Source organism: Adiantum capillus-veneris, chromosome 19, assembly GCF_014529385.1.
Source record: "Adiantum capillus-veneris isolate H3 chromosome 19, ASM1452938v2, whole genome shotgun sequence".
NCBI lineage: Eukaryota > Viridiplantae > Streptophyta > Polypodiopsida > Polypodiales > Pteridaceae > Adiantum > Adiantum capillus-veneris.
In genome coordinates, this window is record NC_140949.1 from 109535512 (window position 1) to 109558875 (window position 23364).

A 23364-nucleotide genomic window follows, 5' to 3' on the forward strand; every position below is an offset into this window, starting at 1 on the left:
TCCAAGATTCTAATTACGTGTGCCAAGAATCGTTCACCACACGAGACACAAGTTCTCTGGACCTAGGCTTTTGCAGTTGAATCTCGCAAAGTAGATGGTAATTGTTGGGGTATAAAGCCCAATGTGGTCGCCCAGGTAAGTGGGCGGGCCGCCAGGTATGTACACATATTCTTTTGTAAAAACCTAATAAGAACTCACTATGCTCTACACATTACAGTAGAGCGAGTTCACCATATCCTCGTGCTCTTCTTCTCGCACTCTCTCTCGCGTCGCACTTCCGCTCGTACTCCTTCAACTGGTATCAGAGCTCAGATCGAGGCTCGGGGCAGCACTGCAGGAGGCTAGAGTCACCAGCTCAGATTGCAGTGAAATTCGACAGGCAAAGACACGGCCACCGTCTTGGGTCATCTCGGCCACCGTTCGGCTTTGACAAAGGTCTGCGCAGGCCATTTTCGACTACGTGGTCTCGGCGGGTGCAGATCCGACTATGCAAATTTGGGGTTTTTTGGCCTACGACTGCAGGTGCTGAGGATATCGACACTCCCAGAGTGTTGATTTGTGGTTGTCTACACATCGAAGGACGGCTCACAGTTCTTGGAGGCGTGTCACATACGACACGGGCGCATCTACACACAGACTGTAGGCAACATCCACTAGTTCATCAGATAGCTAGCTTGTTGCTTGATATTCCAGATTTCATCCTGACATTGCAGGTACTTCCACATGGGATGTATTGTCAGAGATGATGTATGTGTGTTGAGGGTTTGTTGGCTGTGAGTCACGCAGCAAACAACCGCCGCAGGGATTACAGCATACAGTGGGAAATTTGTGGATGTATGACTTTGTGGGAAGTCTATGTACTGTCAAATTTACTGCAACCTTTGTTGAGGGTCGAGTGAGGTTTTATTGAGCTGGGGGATTCTCGAATGTTGAGATCCTTTCGGTGATACAGGTTTTGGAGCGATCCCTCGAGCACCCTTAGATAGGCAGCTAGGATGTATTGACTGTGAGTTAGACAGTTGGGATTGCATCTTTGCTTTACTGCCGTTGAGGCATTCTCACAGTCTATGCTTACAGGAGTGTGACAAGACAGTGAGAGACAGTACAGGTGCAGGACAAGTTTACCCGCAGCTTACAGTGTGAGAGAGAGAGTGTTTTTTGAGCTATTTTTGGTCTGTTTTTTGAGTACACCAGAGCCATTTTACAAAGGAGACTCTGTTGAAATTTATGCAGAATTTGAATCTTTCTTGGTTCATTTCACAGGTTGATATTGGTTCAGAGGTCAGTTTACAGGGGAAACTCTGCCGAATTTTTCCCAGGAAAGTAAATCACTGTGAAGCGTAGCTATGGCTGGATCACAGGACACTGCTCTTTACAATATCAAGAAGCTGGATGGAACCAATTTCCCATTGTGGAAGAAGCAGATTTGGCACGTGTTGGTACAAAAGAAGCAGATAAAACCTATAAAGCTCAAGGGGATAAAACCAGAAGATATGGACGAAGATGAATGGAGCGAAATGGATGAATTAGCACTTTCTACCATTATGCTGACTTTGGCAGAAAGCGTTTACTTCAATGTAGCAGACGAGATGTCGGCTTATCAAGTATGGTTAAAGCTGAGTGATCTTTATGAGAAGCAGAGTGCAGCTTCACAGGTATACTGGCTTAAAAAGCTTGTTGACTTGAAGATGAAAGAAGGGACACCTATGTCCAATCATCTGAATGAATTCAACACAATCTATAGTCAGTTGTCAGCTCAAGGTGTCAAGTTTGATGAACCTGTTAGAGCTATGTTCCTGTTGATCACATTGCCGGAAAGTTGGGACACTTTTCACACAGCTTTGAGTAATTCTGCACCTCCAGATGGTTTGAACATAGCAGGTGTAGAAGGAAGTCTGCTTACTGAAGAAACCAATAGAAAGACAATGGACAAAGGCAAAGGAACAGCCTTAGTTGTCAGGGGAAGGACCAAAGAAAAGTACAAAGGTGGAAAGAGGAATCAGTCTCGTAGCAAGTCCCGCAGCGCTAAAGGCAAGAGTGACATAGAATGCTACCATTGTGGCAAAAAGGGTCACATGAAAAGAGACTGCAAAGAATGGAAAGCAGAAAAAGGCAAAGAGAAAGCTGAAGACCATGGTGAGAAGAACAAGTCCTCAGTGAAGATTCAAGAAATAAATGTGACAAACTGTTGCAGAGGATGACAGTCTAGTGTCAGGAGACATCTACTTCTTGAAGAATACAATGGACTCAGCTCTTCTTACAGCATCTAATGGAAATGCACTGAGTGACTGGATTATAGACTCAGGGGCATCACTTCATGTGTCTCCAAACAAGGAGTGGTTTACCTCTTATGTGACCACTAAAGATCATGTTCGGCTAGGCAATGGGAAGACATGTGAGATCTTAGGTGTTGGAGATGTTCAATTGAAGTTTCAGAATGGCTCTTCTTTCACGCTGAAGAATGTGAGACATGTTCCCGCAATTACAAAGAACTTGATCAGCACAGGTTTACTTGATGATGCTGGCTACGTCACCACTTTTGGACAGAACATGTGGAAGATATCCACGGGTTCTATGACAGTAGCACATGGAGTAAAGTCTGGAGGACTTTACATGTTATTTGTATCAAAGTCTCTAAAAATGTAATCAATGTAACCGAGCAGCCGAACGTTTCTTTGTGGCATAGCCGGTTAGGACATATGTCCAAGAAGGGAATGGAAATCTTGTCTCGTTCTGGTTATTTGCCTGGCTTTTCATTTAATAATTTTGAATTCTGTGAACATTGTCTGTATGGTAAGCAAACACAGCAACCACATAAGCATAGAAGCAGTAGAAGAGATACACAGTTGGCACTTGTTCATAGTGATTTGTGTGGACCTATGCCTAACCTATCTCTAGGGGGAGCTTCTTACTTTATGACATTTATAGATGATTACTCGAGGAAAGTATGGGTTTACTTTCTCAAGCACAAGGATGAAGCGTTTAGTGTTTTCAAAACGTTTGTGACACTTGTGGAGAATCAGAGTGGCAAGAAGCTTAAATGCTTACGCACTGACAATGGTGGAGAGTATGTTTCAAAGGCCTTTCAGGACTTTTGTGAGTCAAAAGGTATAAAACGTGAACTTACTGCTCCTTACAATCCTCCTCAAAATGGTGTTGGTGAGAGGATGAATAGGACCATACAAGAGAAGGTCAGAAGTATGTTGTCTAATGCACAGCTGCCAAATGGGTTTTGGGCTGAAGCTGTATCAACAGCTGTTCATCTTGTAAATAGATCTCCTAGCAAGGTTTTGCAGAAGGATTCAGTGCCAGAGATGGTATGGTCAAGCAAAATGCCCTCATACAAGCATCTCAGAGTCTTTGGTTGTGAGGCATATACTCACGTTCCAAAGGAATTTAGGAACAAACTTGAGCCAAAGAGTAGAAATTGCATCTTTCTAGGCTATGGTAATTCTGGTGAGATGGGGTACAGACTTTGGGATCCCGAATCCAGTAAGGTTGGCCGCAGCAATGATGTTCACTTTAATGAATCCAAATATCATTCTAAACGAGAGAGGGTTGAGGAGATTAGAAGAGTTGTCTTCCAAGAAGATGGACCTGCACGTGCAAGACAAAATGTCAAGGCTCAAGAGGAGCAAGGACAGGATAGAGTGGAACCACAAGTTGTGGCTGAGCCTGAGCCACCTATTGTGCGTAGATCTAGACGTGTCACGCGACCTCCTGATAGGTTTGTTCCATCTATGAATTATGTCATGTTGATTGATTGCAATGAGCCTTCATGTTACAAGGAAGCAGTGCAAATGAAGGACTCCGGGAATTGGCAATTGGCCATGCAGTCAGAGATGACAGCTCTGCATAAAAACAAGACATGGAAGCTAGTTAAATTACCATGGGGCAAAAAGGCTCTACCCTATAAATGGGTTTACAGGTATAAGATCACCGCTCATGATAGTCAGCCAAAGTACAAAGCAAGGCTTGTTGCCAAGGGCTTTAAGCAAGAACAAGGCATTGACTTTGATGAAGTCTTCTCTCCGGTGGTCAAAATGACTACATTGAGATGCTTTCTTGCATTGGTTGCCATATTAGATTTGGTGTTGCACCAAATGGATGTCAAGACAGCGTTCTTGCATGGTGATTTAGATGTGGAAATTTACATGCAGCAGCCAGAAGGGTTTGTTGAGAAAGGCAAGGAAGATTGGGTATGCCAGTTGTTAAAGAGTCTTTATGGCTTAAAGCAATCACCGAGGGCATGGTACCATAAATTCCACAAGTTTATGCTTTCTCAAGGCTACAAACGTAGTGAGTTCGATCACTGTCTATATACAAAGAAGGCTAAGGATGGTAGTTGGCTGATCCTTATTTTGTATGTGGATGACATGTTGATTACTGGCAAGCACTTGGAAGAAATTTCAGCTTTGAAGTCAAAGATGGCAAAATCGTTTGACATGAAAGACATGGGTGAGGCAAGTCATATACTTGGTATGCGCATTGAGAGAGACAAATCAAAGAAGTTGATTTGGTTATCTCAAACAGAGTATATTGACAAGGTTTTGCGACGTTTCAATATGGAGAAGGGAAAGGCACTGAGTGTTCCATTGCCACCATATGTGAAACTTAGCAAACAAGATTTTCCTGTGTCTGAGGAAGAACAGGCTGAAATGGATAAGATTCCATATGCGTCTGCAGTGGGTAGTTTGATGTATGCAATGATTGCTACTCGCTCAGACATTGCATTTGCAGTGGGAGTAGTAAGTCGATACATGTCAAACCTAGGCAAGAAACATTGGGAGGCAGTGAAAGGAATATTGAGATACCTGAAAGCTACAAAGAGTATGTGTATATGCTATGGGAGTCAAGAGCTAAGTGTAAAGGGTTTTACAGACTCAGATTATGCAGGTGACTTAGACAACCGAAGGTCTACGTCAGGGTATGTCTTTACATTGGCTGGTGGAGAAGTATCATGGCGTTCTAGATTACAAGATTGTGTTACTCAGTCTACTACAGAGGCTGAATATGTTGCAGCATTAGAGGAATGCAAAGAATCAATTTGGCTTAATCGACTAGTAACAGATTTGGGAATCAAAGAAGAGATGCCTGTGTTATATTGTGATAGTCAAAGTGCTATACAATTGGCTCGCAATCCAGTTTATCACTCAAAGACAAAGCATGTGGATGTGAAGCATCATTTCATCAGGGAAATGCTCGAGGATAAGCAACTTCAGCTTGTCAAAGTTCACACCACAGAAAATCCTGTTGATCTACTTACAAAAGGACTTCCCTCAGAGAGCTTTGCGCATTTTCGCAAGCAGTTAGGTGTAGGGTAGTACATCACTTCTCTACATCTCTTGTATATTAGCTTGTATAGTAGCTTCCCTCACACTTAAAGTACCACATTGGACTTGAAGTGGGAGGTTGTTGGGGTATAAAGCCCAATGTGGTCGCCCAGGTAAGTGGGCGGGCCGCTAGGTATGTACACGTATTCTTTTGTAAAAACCTAATAAGAACTCACTATGCTCTACACATTACAGTAGAGCGAGTTCACCATATCGTCGTGCTCTTCTTCTCGCACTCTCTCTCGCGTCGCACTTCCGCTCGTACTCCTTCAGTAATGGGAGCAGTTGTTTGAGAAAATGGGGAACCACGAAATAGTAATGAGCTTCTCTCAATATTAGAGGAATGCGGCCATTGATCCATACATAAAGGTGATATTTCAACTTCTCAACTCCGAAGATGTTTCGCAAACATTTTCATGGCATCCTTGTATCTCCTATTATTACCAAGTTTAAACACTTGATGAGAGAAGCCACTACTACACGAATTGAAGGCGGCGTAGAGTCTCAATTGCTTCAGTTGAAGAATAGTTGCGGGTATAAGTTTTTCCACGGCATATTGTTTCCAGAACAATCCATAGACCCCACAACAAGATGCCACATATTCAAAATGTCAATCAATGGTCTTGGGTTTGGAGTCAAGCTAGTAAATAGAATGCAACAAGAAGGGAATGGGGACTTGCGAAGGAGCTGGGTTTGCTTCGATCATGTGCGAAGAGTGATGGGATGGACAACAATCATAGCACAAGTCTACGATCCTACGTAAGCCCTATGCAAACATCCTTCAACCCCCTATTCTTTCCTTTGTGGCATTGATTAATCATTTGTCTACACAGGATTCAAGAGATGCAAACAATTGCCATCTGCTGCTAGATGAAAGAAGAAGACACACAGGATTCAAGAGATGCAAACAATTGCCATTTGTGAGATGAAAGTAGAAGACACACAGGCACAAACCATGTTTTGGGAAAGGATGAATGTTGTGTTTTTGGACAATGGACACCCTCCAGCTGATTTAAGAGGATTCATGGCAGATGGGGCTAGAGAAAATTAGAAATCTATCCAAACAATGTTCAACGGAGTTCCTAACAATGTTATGGAAGGAAGAGAGCGCTCATGCTTGTTTCATTGGCAGTAGAGCTTGAACATTCACACCATGCAATACGTGCATAAGATGAGCACAAGCGTATGTGCAAATTGTGGCATTGTGCAAGAAGAGAGGAAGAGACGCCAGCTTGTACAGAAATATACGAGCCTGGTGGGCTTCTGGAAAAGTGTATGACTGTAACTTGTCTCAAATGGACTGTTGGCTAAGTTAGTGGCATGTACGAGACCCTCGATGGAGAAAACCCATTGTTGGGGTAAAGATTATCCATTTAATATTTGTGGAAATGTTATTTTCATAGTTGGTATACTATCTGTTAATACAATTGTGTTACAAGAAGTGGATGATTTGTCATACATACCTACTACAAACCTTGCCAAAACAAAGCATGCAAGTTGGCTTGTTGGTGAGGGAAACAAAGAAATGTTGAGCTTGTACGATGCATGTGTGTCCGATGTATCGAACACTTTTCTTCAAAGTGTGAAGATGCTTGCTTTTGTGGAGGGTAGATACCAAGGGGCAGGACCTTCTAAAGAAGAACTTGCTCATCAGACACAACAAGGCCGAGCACCGGGCCCAGCTACTATTGCAAGGTAGATTGAGGAAGAGCTCAGAGCTACAGCCCTATTTCAACAACCAACAGTGGAGGGGGATATATTACAGTATCCAAAAAGCGAAAATAGCCTAGGAATGTCAGCTATGAGGAGGAAAATGCTACACATCGACTTGAGTATTTGAAACATCCCGCAAAAAGTGGAGGTCTCCATGAAACTACCAGAGTGGCCAATCGGGTAGGAGATGAACAGGAGGGTGGACTAGTGGTTGAGGAGATAGACATTCATCAGACAATCACAAAGCAAAGTGTATATGGCTTGCAAGCATATCTACTTCATCTTCCTTTGTTACTTTGGATTGGATTTAAACCACAATATGTTTATTCATTAGAGCAAGCTATCGAATGAGGATTTATTTCATGTGTTCAATTGTCATCATACGGGATAACCGAGGAGTGCAATTGAGTTACATCCCTCAAATCTATTGGTCTAGTCATGTAATTGTATCGCATGAATTGTAACTGGTCTTTTAATATAGTTTTTATTTTTTTGAGAAATTCAATATATGCTAAATTATCCCATTGAGAGGGACTTGTTTGCAATCTCACTTGACAAATCATGAAAATGCATAATTCTTTCATATTCATGTGGTACACCCGGAGTTTCACGTAAATCAACTCAGGTGCAAAGGTCAACAACATTGAACTTACATTAAATACCATGTGGAAGTTCAAATTTAAAGGTCGTTGGTCCTACTTGCTGATTTAAATGGTCCACTAAACTTCACAGAGTTTTCTTGAACTTGAAAAAAAAATGATTATTTTCCATGAAGTTACTTGATGTCCTTCTTGTTAGCATATTTGATCTAGTGATCTCTAGCCTTGTAGTCATGCGATCTTTTCTTTTCCTTTCTTTGGCTGAAAAAACAGAGATTCTAAATGGTCCACTAAACTTCACAGAGTTTTCTTGAATTTGAAAAAAAAAATGATTATTTTCCATGAAGTTACTTGATGTCCTTCTTGTTAGCATATTTGATCTAGTGATCTCTAGCCTTGTAGTCATGCGATCTTTTCTTTTCCTTTCTTTGGCTGAAAAAACAGAGATGCTTTTCTCTTGGATACCGTAGAAAATTGTGTCATCCATACCCTAAGTAAGTGATGGTTAATCACTTTCACTTTAGGTTAATGTGTCAATATTTGATACCTTTGTATCCTTGGTTGTAAAAATTCTTTGAGAAAATCTTAGGATAACATACTTGTGCCATCTAAACCACATCAATAAACAAACTTGTCCCAAGGAAATATATATATACTCATAAATTATACTCATCTAAGTACATACTCCTCAGAAATGCTAAATCACATGGATGCTATAGAGTTAAGTTGGATGGGATCATATCCAGACCCTTGGTCTTTGTTTCAACCCCTATTAGAAAAAAAAAGCATGCCAAAACAAACTTGTCTTGGAGATGTTTCATATAGTGTCTATGGCAACACCTTTAATTGTTGCTGACACAACAATAAGCAAGGGAATTGCCATCAAAATCCAAAAAGACTACATAAAAAATCAAACCAGCAGTAAATCTTAATTCAACCAAGGACCTTGCTCATGATACTTATCTAAAAAATAAGAGTTTCCCGACTCAAAGGTTGTTCTATGTATATAGCACTCACCATAATTGTGAATACCTTCAAATGGTAAGATGTATGGCATACATCCACAGCCTGTAAACTGGTGGAAAAGTATGGAGTAGAAGACCCTTTGCCATATTGCAAATCCAATAAGAGAAGACATAACCCTTGAATGGAAAATTGATACAATGAAAACTGACTATGAGAGGGATGCAAATAGACTAAACTATTTTGCAACTTAGACAATATAACAGAAAAACCACATGCACATATGTTGCGACATGCTAGTAATTGAGAATTTATTGTGAGATATCTTAAGTATAAGAGAAATCTAAGTTAACACATGATTTCTCATAGCCGCATGCTTCAACTTCTTGGTTTGCTGATGAAGATTTATCCCATACATAACCATTCCATGGTCTTGGAAAAATTGTGTGAGTCAAAAGCATGCTTTGTATTAAAAATCACGTATCTAAACACATCACATCCTTTAGATGGATAAAGAAAATCTTCTTGCAAGGCCTTGCATAGTGCATAGAAAACTAATTTTGAGTTGAAACCATGCCTTGCATGTGTGGAGATTGAAGCAAAAATGCAACTCACACATAACTCTCATGGTATAAGCATCAAATTGAAATTCAATGTACACATCCCTTGAATGAAAGAAACATAAACTTGCAAAATGGTATGAATTCATAGGCCATCTCCATAGATCAAAATTATCAACATGGAAACTGAGATAAGCTAAATCATCTAATCTCCACTAAGTGGATATTAGATAAACTTGCAAAATGGTATGAATTCATATGCCATCTCCATAGCTCAAAATTATCAACATGGAAACTGAGATAAGTCAAATCATCCAATATTCACTAAGTGGAAGCTAGATACATTCATGCACTTGCTATCAAGATGCATAAAATCATTTTGATATGTAATAAGCACTTGCCACACCTTGAACTATCTAGTGAAACTCACGATCTCAAAAACATGGACCTTTTCAATTCATAATAATATGAGCTAGTATTGAATAAAAATCCAAACATTTTTTTTGTAAAAACAAAAATGTTCATGCATGTGGGTGCAAGATAAGTCACAGCTAAAGTGTCTACCTTACGGTTGAACTAGACAAGCGGTCTTGCAACATACTCAAATAAGCATTGAAGCCTTTAATTGGCTACTTTCAACATTTTTCTATTGAAAGTAGGTCTCATGCAACCTTATCTGGCACTAAGGTTGAACGCTTACACTAGAGGACCTGAGTAGGAGATCTAAAACATGTATGCATACTCATTGTTTGGTATGTTGTCATTCCACTTGCTCAATTGCAAGTCACAATAAAACTCAAATTCATGAAGTTGAGCATCAACTCCCACTAATAGGTTATCTTGTTGCACGTATGAAAATGTCTCTATTAGTGTCAAGATTTTCCACATCAATGACGTGATAGTTGGAGATTAGAACATCTTTTTGTGATGAGAAAACGTGGAAAGGAAATATCATTCACCTTGTTGGGAAACTGACACAGGAGGACATTAATGTGTAACTCTAGACATTAGGACATCTTTTCACAATGAGAAATTAACTCTTGGTCAAGCTACAAAGGCCTTGCAGCAAACTCAAATAAGCATTGAAGCCTTTAATAGGCTACTTTCAATATTTTTCCAGTGAAAGGCCTCATGCAACCTTTTCCATTAGATTTGGCAGAACATGTACACTGAAAGACTTGTGCACAAGATTGGGTAAGTGTGAACCTTCAAAGGCAATGAGGAACGCATCAAAAAGGGAAGAGAGCGCAAGAATTTTGGTTTTTTGTGTAAGGATGATTCGAGAAGCCTAGTTATAGATGGAGACGCCTAGTCACATCAGAGGTGTACCATTTAACCTTACAATCTTGCTTTAAAACCATGAATATCAACTAAAATTACCTATATACGTGTTCAAATTAGAGTCATTGATTGATCAAATATTCACTCATTGTCCTGCATAAATTACTCAACATCATAATTTGAGAAGTGAAGGTACAATAGGTGCGAGTAAATACCGGCTAACATATTTGGTTATAGATAGCTTGTAAGAAAGTGAGTAGGAGATCAAAAACATGTACACACATCGTTTGGCATGTTGTAATTTCACATAATCCATCGCAAGTCACAGTAAACCTCAAATGCATAAAGCAGTCCACACACAAACACATGGTTAACATTCCATGTGATTTGACCAGGGTGGTGGCATTCTTTTTTGTAAGGGCTGGCTTCCAAACAAAGATGTACCAACATGTGCACACAAGACATGCAGGTTAGACTTCACACGACAAGATCCAAAACTCAATTGATTGATGAAAATGGAAGTATTAGTTTTATACTTATAACACTGGCTGAAAATCAACAAATTACTGATCATAACGTTGAATTCGGTATTAAAATTTGGTGACATTTACAAGAGGACCAAGGGGGGACATAGGAAAATTTTGAGTCCAACAGGAGGTTTTTCATTGTTCTGTAATCCCCTCATGCCAAGCTGTAAGTTGCTTGCTTCAGCCCATAAAGCAGCATACATATACTCGGGATGTCTCATCCCAAGGTAGCAATCACCTCTCAGAAAAGGACATGAACAAATGGCAGGAAATGCTCAACCTTATTCCCAAACTCAATGATGACAATTACTTACAAAGCAGATTGTTAATGCACATACTCTATAAATTTTTCACCTAACTAGAAGGATTTGTTAGCAAGTCCAGAGACTGTTTAAGATATGATACAGCTGTTGTAACATCATCAAATGCAAGGGCACTAACCGCAAATTTCGCTGCTTTCTGAGCTTCAGTAATTTTGTCAGGCGGAGGGTGGTAAGTACTTATTTTAGTGTTTGACAAAGGTGCACTTGTTGTTCGTCCTAACCCAGCAGATTCGTTTGCACTCCCGAAGGAGCCATACTCTGCAGAAAACGGTGCCGATGCGGGGTAACTCACAGCATTTGGATAAGAGCCCTGTGGCTGAGACTGGTAGTAGGTTGCCTCCGAACCCCCATTACTGCCAGGGTAGGCCCCTTGAACATTAGGATACCCGTGTCTGCTGGCCGCCGCTTGTGTGTACTCAGGATAATGGCCCATATGTGGCTGATTGTAGTACTGATCTATCGATCCCTGTGGACTTACAGTCGAAGACGATAGAGCTGATGGGTCGGCCATTGAAGATGGATGGTACATGCCAGGATAAGCACCAGCATAGCCACCTTGTGTATGGCCTGGATGAGCATAATCCTGGGGCACCTGCTGTGACGTATGGTCAATGTAGTGATCCTGACGGTCAGGTGGTGACGTGTGGCTAGAAGTTGCTTTTGAGCCACCGTCCAATGTTGGATTTACATCTCCAAAGCTTCCACTTGGAGCATGCTGCATCCGCGTAGTTGCATCGTAAGGAGACCCCTGACATGCAGAAAACAATAAGAGTATAAGTCACCCCTCCTGTCATACATAAAGACGCAAAAGAGCGAAAATCCTTGAATAAGCAACACGAGTGTCATTTCCCCAACCTCCACATACGTGGGCTCATCAAGAGCAGCTCACATTTGCATCATAATGAGAGCATGTAATCAGAAACTAAATGACTAACATGACAAAACAGTTGACAACTGTAGCAACATCTGCTAGATTCATTTTGCAGCTGCTATAAAACATCAGAATTTTATAGCTCACATTTAATTCATAAATGAAAATAGTGCGCACTCTATTAGCAATGTTTGGTAGATTCTTTCTCAGTTTTGAAGTGTGCACAGACTAAAACAACACCTAGCCTTAACCGTTCTACCAAATTTGCATTTAAAGGCCATTTGTGGCCCCCCATCAATTAAATTAAGGAACCTCCTCCTACTGAATGTACACCAGGCAATTTGTGCTCAAAATCATCAACACTAACAACCCACCCTAAAGAAGCATGGCTGCCTTATTATACTATTGACACGCAGAGTATTATACTATTGACATGCAGAGTAAGGTTGCCAGCGACTGCAGTGCAATAATATTCCCCATTCCCTTACAATTGTCAACCCCAACTTACACATCTCACATCAGCAAACGCATGCAGGTACCTTGAAGCTTTTAACACAGAGAGAAGACATAAAAGGTTTATCGAGAGTTCTTGTTCAACAATTTCCACAAACTTGGAAGCATGAAGCAAAATCCTTAAGAGGCCAACAGATTTGCATAGCCTCGTTCAGGCTTTCAACACAAACAGGAGATAGGAGAATGCTTACCACAGAATCAACAGATCTGCGAGGGGACATAACAAAATCCTCATCACCACCTGGCGGCCCAGGTACAGGTTTCCTTCCTTCGCTGAGAGCCTTGCGTATGTCAGCTGCCTTCCATGCAGCATACTTCTGTTTTTGTTCAATCTGGCCGGGAGAAAAAACTGATAAGTTTAACACCCAGAAGAACTTGAAGCTAATTCATAAACAATTTAGAGACACTCACATCAGGTTGCAAAGGGCCAAATTGGTGCAACACCTCAATGAATATGCTGGCAGCATAGAATGTTTTCGCAGTGGTCCTGTGAAAACCAGAAGGCCCTAAAAATCACATTGGCAAGTTAAATGATGACGAAAGAAATCAATCTCAAACTTAAGCTCACAGATCTGCTCGTCCTGCTCTATCCTGCTTGTCTGCCTTTGCAAAAACGCTTAAAGCAAAGCCCTCGACATACAAATTGTCTTCTGGACTCACTTGAACAGTTTTTTTGTCCTGTTGAGAGTTTCGCACATGATCATATACATCAGTAGAGCTGATATCCAGTAAATATGAAAGACTGACACAATTTATCTAATAAACATAGCCTAAGAATGGCTAAACAAAATAAGATAATTTAAGGTTTACTGTGTAGCACTTCAGTGAGATACCTATCAAAGTACACAAAACCAAAAATTAATATTTGACCAAAAAGATACTGAACCCAAAACATATCTGATTATTTAAAGGATGGGCAAAAGTACAAGCATCTGTAAAGGGCAGGCACCATGAGGATGCATGCTCTCATATTGTCCACTCCTCATCTCACCGAGGATACATGTAGCTAAAATTCTATAAATGCACGAAGTCATATGCACACTTGACAAGTTGGCTTCACCTCACAGTGGGGGCCATACAAGTGAGCAACACAGAAAAGGTAGGCCAATGCTGAGAGGTGGCATTGAGCATAGGCCAACAGGTATTAGAAGCTCACACAAAACTGGATCATCTACACAGCCCTATGTTACTTCTCCCCGTCAGGCTCTTCCTACGGGAGGAGATGGGAGCATCACCATATGTATGTTTGTCAAAGAAAATATGTACTACTCCACATTGGGAGAGGTCTTCCTCAGGGGGGCTTGTACTACTCCACATTGGGAGAGGTCTTCCTCAGGGGACTTCATCGCCCGCACACAGAGCTGCCTGTGCGAGGTGTATGATTATGTTGAAATGGAGTTACTCCGTTCAGTAGAGCCAGCAGAGGTGGGGACAGCCTGGACATCAGAGGACTCAAGGCCAGACAGAAGTCGCTATGGAGATCACCTAATAGAGCTAGGAGCATGAAACTGTCTCTTTATTTATAACAGGAAGACACAATGGCCTAAATCGGGAGGATTGACATGAGGACATACACGAATAGGAGGCACTGTGGTGGACTACCTCATGGGGTCACTAGAGGCCTCACATCCAGTTACCTCGCTTTTTAATTCCACCACAGCCCATTGGTGCCAATCATACATATCTGGCATTCTTAGTAGCCGTACCAATGATGCCATCACCACAACACTACCATCCACCTCACACATGATATGGCTGACATATCCACCAACAAAGCACATGATGGGCTTGAGGCCCATGCATACTCTCACCACACAGTTGGCCTCATTGTTACGTACAGCTGTGATACAACTTCCACAACCGAATCCATTTCGGGGAGCTTGCTAGATCTAGGACTGTGCCCCAGAACAGATAATATGAATAAGTGTAGAGAGATGTACCCACACCTTTGCAAACACAGTCACATAAAGAGGGGGACTGTCACAAACGGGAGCGCATAGCAATATAAAATATATTCAGATAAATAAGATTTATCACTTATTACGGAAGCCAGAGGATATAGAGAGAAATAGTTAGAGAGAGAGAGAGATAGAGAGTGAGAAGATCGACACAGTACTGGACCAGAAGATGGTTTGGCCCTTGGGTCCCCCCCGTAATAGTATCTTCATTACTGAGGAGAAGTCTATACAAGCACTTGAACCAAACGTATTACCACGTTCATTCTAGAATAAAACTTGATGGTTCCCGGAAGCCTCGTCTTTCTATTCCTATGGCAAAACCCTATTCCGAGAAACTTCCGTTCCTTGTTCCAAATCCTCGAGAACCAAGGTTCTCGCCTCTGGATCTCACCTTCCAGACTCAGGGCATGGCATCCCTGCAACTCTTTTCCAACTCTGTTCCCAAAGTCCTCTTCCCGCAGAATAACTCTGCTTTCCCGGACACGAAATCTGTACTTGAAAATCTCAACTTCCGGATCACAACTTGAGAGACTACCTCTCTCCGATCCGTGGATCTACTTCCCAAACTTGGATACGAGACCCTTGGGCTGATCTGGCTCTAGTTCCTCGGAGCACTTTCTCCTGCAGACGCTCATGCCTTCCTCTGCTCCTACTCCCTCACTAAGAAGAAGTACACCTGCAAACAAATACTTAGAGATCATAACATAAAAATCGTTACCTTCAAAGTCTCTATGCTCGAAACGCAACTTGGTTCTCGAAAAGCAATACCCCGGAAGAGATCTCTACATAGAAAATCCTCTCTTCCAATCCTACACACAAAAGAGGTGTGTTCTCGCGTTCCTTCCCGTAAATCAGCCCCGTCTACGACGTTTATGGGCTGAAAACAAAGAAAAACAGTAACTTCTCGCGATGGAAACACGCTTCGTAGGCACTTCTTCGCGAGGGAACTCGCGCACTGGTCTTGGCGACGTCTGGTACACTTGGGGTAGCCATGGGCATCACCGGCAACGTCTTCTTTGCGGATGAAATCTGCAGCAGCATCTTCTTGCAAAAACTGTTCTTCTCCTCTGAGTGAGGGCATGTAATGCTTTTATAGCTCCTAGCCACAGCACGAATAGCTGAGCGCAAGCTGCTCACGTAGAGTATACGGCCGTTTTTTTTCTTCTTCTTTTTTTTCTTTTTTTTTGGCGTTGTTCTGCCAGAAAGAGAGAGAAATCGCTGGCTGGTTTTTGCTGCTTTATTTTCCAAGTTGCTGCCCACTTATTAAGTGGGCGGCCGGCGTATTTTAAAAATAGTCTGAATCTGCCCAAAAACTCAATAAAACCTTATAAGTTAAAAACAATGTTTTCACAACATTCACAAGCGTCCCTGGATGCAATCACATGCACATTTGCAATGCAGACATAGACTTCCTCGCGGGAAAGCATCTGCTTTCCCGAAAAGCAATCCCGCTTTCTCAAAAAGCATTTGTTTTTCCTCAAAGTTTCCTCTGAACCCATCTTCATTCAAGTGCTTCCTTTTCCTTGTGCACATTTCTAACACGGTTCGGAATTTCCTCTTGACTATATATATTCCCTTTCCGATGCAACTGTCACCCACCTTGTAACACATTAGGAATACCCATCACCTAGTCTTTTCCTACCGAACTTACGGTACAATCTCCTTCGCGATGCTCTATGTCACCCATCCTATGACGCATCAGAGATATCCGTTCCCGAATGGTCGGATACTTCTTTTCGATGCTCCCTGTCACCTATCCAATGTGACGCATCAGAAGTACCAGTTCCTGGTGGCCTTACAGATATTCGCGTTCTCATTGCTCCCGTCATTACTTCGAATGACGCACTAGGAATACTCTGTACTCGGATGTCTCCAGTGAAAAACCCTCTCACTTAAAATTCCAATAATTCACCCAGAAGAGACATGGTGAGGCTCACCCGCCATAAAAAGCAGGCTTTTACAGAGACACAGGCGATAGAGATGTACCGTTTTCCCCTAAGCAAAGATAGCTCCATTTCATAGCAATGATGGTTATGGTAGATAGAGCACACAGAAATTCATTATTTAAGCATAATGGAAATTAGCAACTAATCACACATGTAATCAAAGTATGCACCAAGAGAGAGAAGTAAACTTGATTATTGAACTAACACCGTGAGTACATGATTGCACCTTTAGATAAAGCTAGAGTATGTAGTACAAGGGTGTAGCGCAAGTGCATGTGAATCCAAACTCACCTCCAAATCAGTCCCAAGAATCATGGGTCCACCCTAGAAGTGCGGGGGCTGAATATGGTGCCAAATACAAGTCACCTGCCCTCATATACGCCTAGGACTAGGCACATAATAGTCACAAGACTCCTTGCCAACTAAGCTCCATGTAAACAAATTGGGATACACACCAAGAAGCATAAACCATAGGCCAAAGCCCACATAACCTCACAATCCTCCCCTTGGGGTTTGGGCTATGGCTAGTGATAAAATAAAACAACATACTCCAGCCTAAGGCCAAAATAAAGTCACATCCTCTATCCAGCAAAACATCCCCAATCCAAGAGACCAAACATCTCTAATCGAAGAGACAAATTTGCACACTTCTAATTTAAGAGACCAGCTAAAAACACCTCCCCTCAAACAATGTATACAAGACTGAAACCAAGTTAATTAATTGCTAGCTCTAACATGAATCCACTGCAAGAGGTAAAGGCAAAAGGAAAAGCTAGAATATGTCATCACTCTCATAGTCACAAGAGACATGATTGTTGATGCTGACTTCTTCTTCTTCTTGGTCTTCATCTACTACATGAATTGAAGCTTTGGCCTTTGAGCTGCTGCTGGTACTACCCTTCTTCTTGAAGCATTTGGAAGGAGGATGGATCTGCTTCCCACAACCGGTAGAAGCCTTGGATATGAAATAATCCTTGACTAAATGTCCCTTCTTTGCCACATTTAAAGCATGCTTTTGTACTGTTATTGGATGCAGTTACTAATGCTCCTCCCCTTGATGGTTGATCTATCCTTTGCTTCCTCTCTTCAGATTGAAGGGACTTAATGGCATCTTGCATGCCGGAAGTTGGGTCTTTTTCTTCAATGATAGTGACAATGTGATCAAAATTAGATGATAAATGTAACAGACTTGAACACTCCAATTCAAGAATCAATCGCGACAGCACCAAATAACCACTTCAAACAATTCACAAATCACAATAGATTTGCATTGGCCCAGCGGAGTTTCGTGCCTAGGGATATTGGCCCCAAAGACTGGCACCCCTTTCGGTATTTCTTTTTGTGTTAATCAGTTCATAGTACAAGAGAGTGGCTCGGGGTTCACTCTCAGACTCTGTGTCCAGATGCTCTGAGAAGTGAAGGCCCAAACCACTTATTTAAATGTTTACAAGGGATGCCAAAAGTAGAGCCCCAAAAGCATCAAATCAAAAGCAATTGCTATCTCTCTCTCTCACAAAGAGTCAAAACTTGAAAGCAAAAGCATTCTCTCTCTCTTTCTCATTGCGTAGAGAAAAAGCAAGATTTGCATCGCTCAAAACCAAAAATAAACCCCGTCTCCGCGATTTCCGAAAATTAAGGTTTCTGGTAGAAATTAGGCTGCTGTCCGTAGCCACGTCATCACTTTGTGACATACCTCCCTCTTGAAAGCATTGTAATCGACCGCGATTACGCCTGCAAAACCGACAAAAGCCATAAACCGTCTTAGCAGACACTGACTGTTAGTACCTACGTACTAGGAACACACATCTAGCACATGTACAAAATCGACAGTCAGATCACACGACATCACAAGACATCGCCAGACATCACAGGACATCACATGACATTCAACATTCATTCAGATCTTAGACCATGATTTATCGGCAATGTAGTTAGCAATCACATCTAGGTCCCATCGGGACCTCATCGATGTCCGATTGACTAAACCCTATTGCAACCATGTCTATTCGAGATCAATCAGACCAAAATGCTGCAATTATTTCGTCTATCAGTTCCTGCACTCAAAAGAAGTCAAGAACAAATCAGTATCATTATCAGGAATTCCATTTCATAAAGTCATCCAGCAGAATACTGTCCGCTCTCAGTATCCCTGAAGCTCAAAGAGACATCAGTGACTTTAGTATCAAAATCAAGGCATCTGTTGACAAAGGAGCGGAGTAACTCCCCTCTTGTGCATCCCACTGCACCAGATCTTCGGTCAAGCTGAATTTCTGGGTTCCGTTTGGAGTAGACTATGCTAAACCAAAACATCGAGGTAAAGTTTCACAATCTGAGGAGTATCTGCTAGGTCCTCCTCCTCCATACACTGCTCATGAAATGCAGGAAAGTTCTTGAACTTAACCAAGAACCGCCTTCGGACTTTAGCTTTCTTCGTATCCCTATGTGCCAAAATCTGTTCAGGAACAAGGGTCTCCTCGTTTTCTTCCACTTCGGGTTGCTCATCAGGCTCCCCATCATCAGGCACATTACCCTTAAAAGGTTTCAAGAGACCCACATGGAATGCATTGTGATTCCTCCAAGTATCTCGCAATTTCAATCGGAAGGAGACATCATTTATCTTTTCAATAATCTGGAAAGGTCCGTAGTATCGCATACTCAGCTTTGGAAAAAGCCTCTCCTTTCCCTTTTTCTTTCTTAGGCGTGCCTTCTCAAAATGTAAGAGAACCCAATCATCCTCCTTCAATTTCAAGTCGCGACGACGGCAATCCGCTGCCTTTTTTTTGTCGTTCTTAAGACTCTTGCAAAGTCTCGCGAACCTTGGCAAAAGCCGTATCCAATTCTCGTGAATGTTCATCCGCTTCAAATATCTAATCTTTCGTGCTCAGGAAGGATGGAACCTTCACAGCACTTTCAACAATCTCAAATGGCGTCTTCCCCGTCGAAGAGTGTAGCTTGTTTTTGTAGGCAAATTCCACCAAAGGTAAGTTCTTTTCCCATTGAGTCTTCTGATCCGAGATACAAGACTTCAATAAATCTAAAACCACTGAATTGGCAATCTCAGATTGCCCGTCAGTCTGCAAGTGGAACGATGACGAGAACTGCAACCGCGTGCCAATGTTCTCCCAAATTGCCTTCCAATACAAACTCATAAATCTGGGGTCTCTATCGGAGACAATCATCTCAGACGTGCCATGTAATCGGAAAATCATCGTGATCATTCTGTGTTCTCGGGAGATCAAAAATGAAATCCATTTCAATATTTTCCCAGGGGCGGGTGGGTATGGGTAAAGGCTGTAACAATTCCTGTGCCTTATGCCTGTCAAACTTGACCTTCTGGCATACTGCGCACAAACTCTTCCACATCCTTTTTGAGTCTCAGCCAAAAGAAGTATCTCTCTACCCCTTCATGGTGGTAGCAATGCCGCAGTGACCCGTAAAAGGTGGACAGTGGCATTTTGTCATAACCTTTTCCCACAACAGCTGTGTAACGCACAACATAGTCTTTCTCATCAAGTAGCCTTCCCGAAGGGAGTATCCAGCTATTGTCTCCCAATCCCGTATCCGTGTGAAAATATCAGCAAAATCTGTATTTGTGGCATACTGATCGACCATATCCTCGAAGCTCCTATGATGTATCGCGGAAATAGCCAGAACCAACGGCTTCCGAGACAAACCATCTGCCACCACATTCTTCTGTCCTTGCACATGGACAATCTGGAAGTGAAACTGTGACAAGATGTTTGCCCACCGCATCTACTTTTCTGAAAGCTGCGTCTGTGGCAAGAAGTACCACAAACTCTGATGGTCTGTAAAGACAGTAAAATCCACTCCGAGTAGGTAATGCCGCCACTGAGTAAGAGCATGGATAACCACCAAAAGCTCTTTCTCATAAATCTGTGCTGTCATCTCCAGCCTAGAGAACAATCGGCTCTCGTAAGCAATGACATGGCCTTCTTGTATCAAGACCGCACCCAGACTACGACCATAAGCATCACAAAATACTTCAAATGACTTCTGCAAGTCCGGCAAAGTCAAATCTGGTCCTGTAGTCAGTTTCTCTTTCAATGTCTGAAAGGCAGTCACCTCTGTGGATCCCCACGAGGAAGGGACTCCTTTCTGTATCAAGATATGCAAAGGGGAAGCAACCACTGCAAACTTTCGAATAAACCGTCTGTAGTACGAACACAGTCCCAAGAAGCTTTCAACTTCATGGACATTCTTCAAATCGGGCCAATCACGGATAGTGTCTATCTTGGCCGGATCCATTTGCACTCCTGTTGCTGAGACAAAGTGTCCCCAAAAAAAAAAGTATCTCTGAAGCATATGATCTCTATGTCCTGTTTCATTCTTGGAGAAAACAATGATATCATCAAAGAAAGTGCCAACAAATAGCCTGTACTCTTGAAAAATCATGTCCATCATCCGGTTAAATGTCGCAAGAGCATTGGTAAAGCCAAAAGGCATCACCAAAAACTCAAATAACCCAAAAGTCGTCCGAAAGGCTGTCTTGTAGACGTCTCCCGGCGCGATTCAGATCTGATGATATCCACTCTTCAAGTCAATCCTGCTAAGCACGAGGATCCCTGTAACCTGTCGAGTATATCATCGATCCTAGGAATCGGAAATCTGTTCTTGATGGTGATTTTGTTAAGAGCTCTATAATCGATGCACATTCTCCAAGATCCGTCTTTCTTCAAATCCAAAAACAGTGGAGAGCAATACGGTGAAGTACTATGCTGGACAAGACCATATTCCAAGAGGTCTTTCACTGGGTTCATAATCTTTTCATTCTGTACTCGGCTCACACAGTAAGGTGGCCGGCTCGGTGGCGTGCTTCCAGGTATCAGGTCAATGGTATGATCTTCAGGCCCTCTAAAAAGCAATCGGCATGAGTGTGGAGAAAAATCTTGGCGTTCTTTTGTTCAGGTCAAAACATATTCAACCTTTATCCATCGTTCAGGTCTCTCCCATAAGAATGAGTAAAGAAAACCGAAGTTCATCAAGTACAATCTCTGAGCCCTTCATTTGTCAAAGTCGCTTTCTCGGCCTGGTAGTCAACCACGGCGTAGTTCTTGTGGTACCAAGGGATCTTGAGTAGAACGTCACTCGCGTGCCCTGAACACCCTTGCCATTGCAAACGAAGTTTGCCAATGCTCGGTGTAATGGCAACATCCCATCCGGGTGCCAGTCGAACTACCTCCGCCTGTGGCGTCAGTCTGTCGGGCGTAATTTCCAAATCGAGCCGCCAATTCCAAGTGAAAAGAAGTTGGACTTGGCTCCTTCAAAAGAGCTTCTTGATCCTTCACTTTGCCCCAAAAGCGGCAAAGTTTTTTCTGCCACGTTCCTTAGCTGCTCTCGAACTCTCAGGCCTGTCGTCATCTTTATCATTCTGTTCTTTCTGTGCCTTGTCATGTTCCCCGCATCCAAAGCACTTCCCCTCTCTGATGAAGCGAACTCTCTCCTCAGGAGTAAGCTTGGGTCGTGCATCCTTTTTCTCTGGGTTACCCAGAAGTCTGTTCGGCTCGTCGTGTCATGGCCTCATCTGTGGGGTAGGTCAGACTGCCAGAGTTAATGGTAAAGCCCCGCTTCGCATGACTCATCAACTCTTGAATAGAAGCTGACTTCTGTTCCAAGCAGTGATCTCGGATCTCTGTAGATAGACCCAAGATGAACCGCTCAATCTGTTCTCTGAACAAGATCTTCTTGAATGAAGATACGGGTAGAAAAGAGCTCCAGAATCTTTCACAATAAGCATTGATTGTATCTTTCTTGGTCATCCGAAGATGGTTCCAGGCAGCTCGTATATCTCGTTCATATTCTTGCGTCAACCAAGAAGAAATAAAAAGCTTTTTAAATTTCGACCATTTAACTGGCGCAGTCTTGTTTAAAAGAAGCGCGGATCACCGAGTACGAGCATTCCCCTTAAGGTAAGAGGTAGCTCTCTGAATCTTGGAGTGCTCTGAATAGCGTCCTCCCGCGAAAGCAATGTCAAACTGTTGTATAAAAGACAAAGCCTTCGAAGCATCTGAGTATCCTGAAAAAGTGTCAAACTTGATCGAGTGGCCACCTTCCTTAAACTCTCGCACTTTCTTGCTTTTATCTTCGAGAAAGTCATACTAGTTGGCTTTGTAAAAATTCTTCTTATTTCTTGCTTTCTCGATTTTTACCTTTTTTGTCTTCTTCGCTCAAATCTGAAGAGCTAGAAGAACTGGGTACTCCTTCAAATCGAACACGCTTCTTCTGTTTCTTTGCCTTGTCGAATGTCAACTGACGACCCAAATATCCCGGGAAGTCAGTGCCTTTCTTTTGCTTTTTGCCATGCTTTTTGGCTTTCTTTTGTGCGTCAAAAAGCTGAGCAATCCGTGCATCAACCACCTCTTGTAATTCCTTCTCTGAATACTGTTTGTGATCAGAAGGTTTCTTGAGAGCGGATTTCAGCGGTGGTGTAGTGGTTTTCTGCCACTGTTCATGCGCTTCCTAAAAAGAAGTCTCGCTCATATATTTTGCCAATTTCGGATCCTTCGCAAAACTGAGCATCATCTTTGTTGCATCGCCGATCAATTGACGACGCTTCATCTCTCTTTGCTCCGCCTGAGTAGGCCGAGGCGGGCCATACTCTTTCAGAATCTTCCTGTGATCCCTGCCTGCATCTCCAGATGCAGAGAGAGTCGACTGGTCCTTACGTGAATCCATAGGTGCCGCGGAAAAAAAAAATTGGGGATCGGATTTCCCGTAGAAGAGAAATCGGTTGTGCTTTGATACCACTGTAACAGACTT

General features: G+C 42.3%; 1 protein-coding gene across 1 annotated transcript in view; it reads right to left on the reverse strand.

Annotated features, from left to right (window-relative positions):
• Positions 1-11016: 11016 nt before the first annotated feature.
• The window catches only part of EXT-LIKE (hydroxyproline-rich glycoprotein family protein), a 72719-nt gene continuing 60371 nt past the window's right edge, over positions 11017-23364 (reverse strand). The window contains exons 3-6 of the mRNA XM_086491106.1: positions 13252-13361; positions 13095-13170; positions 12875-13015; positions 11017-12047 (exon numbers count right to left, since the gene is read on the reverse strand). Coding sequence (XP_086347232.1) covers positions 11331-12047; positions 12875-13015; positions 13095-13170; positions 13252-13361 — 1044 coding nt within the window. The 3' untranslated portion in view covers positions 11017-11330. The remainder of the gene's footprint in view (positions 12048-12874; positions 13016-13094; positions 13171-13251; positions 13362-23364) is intronic.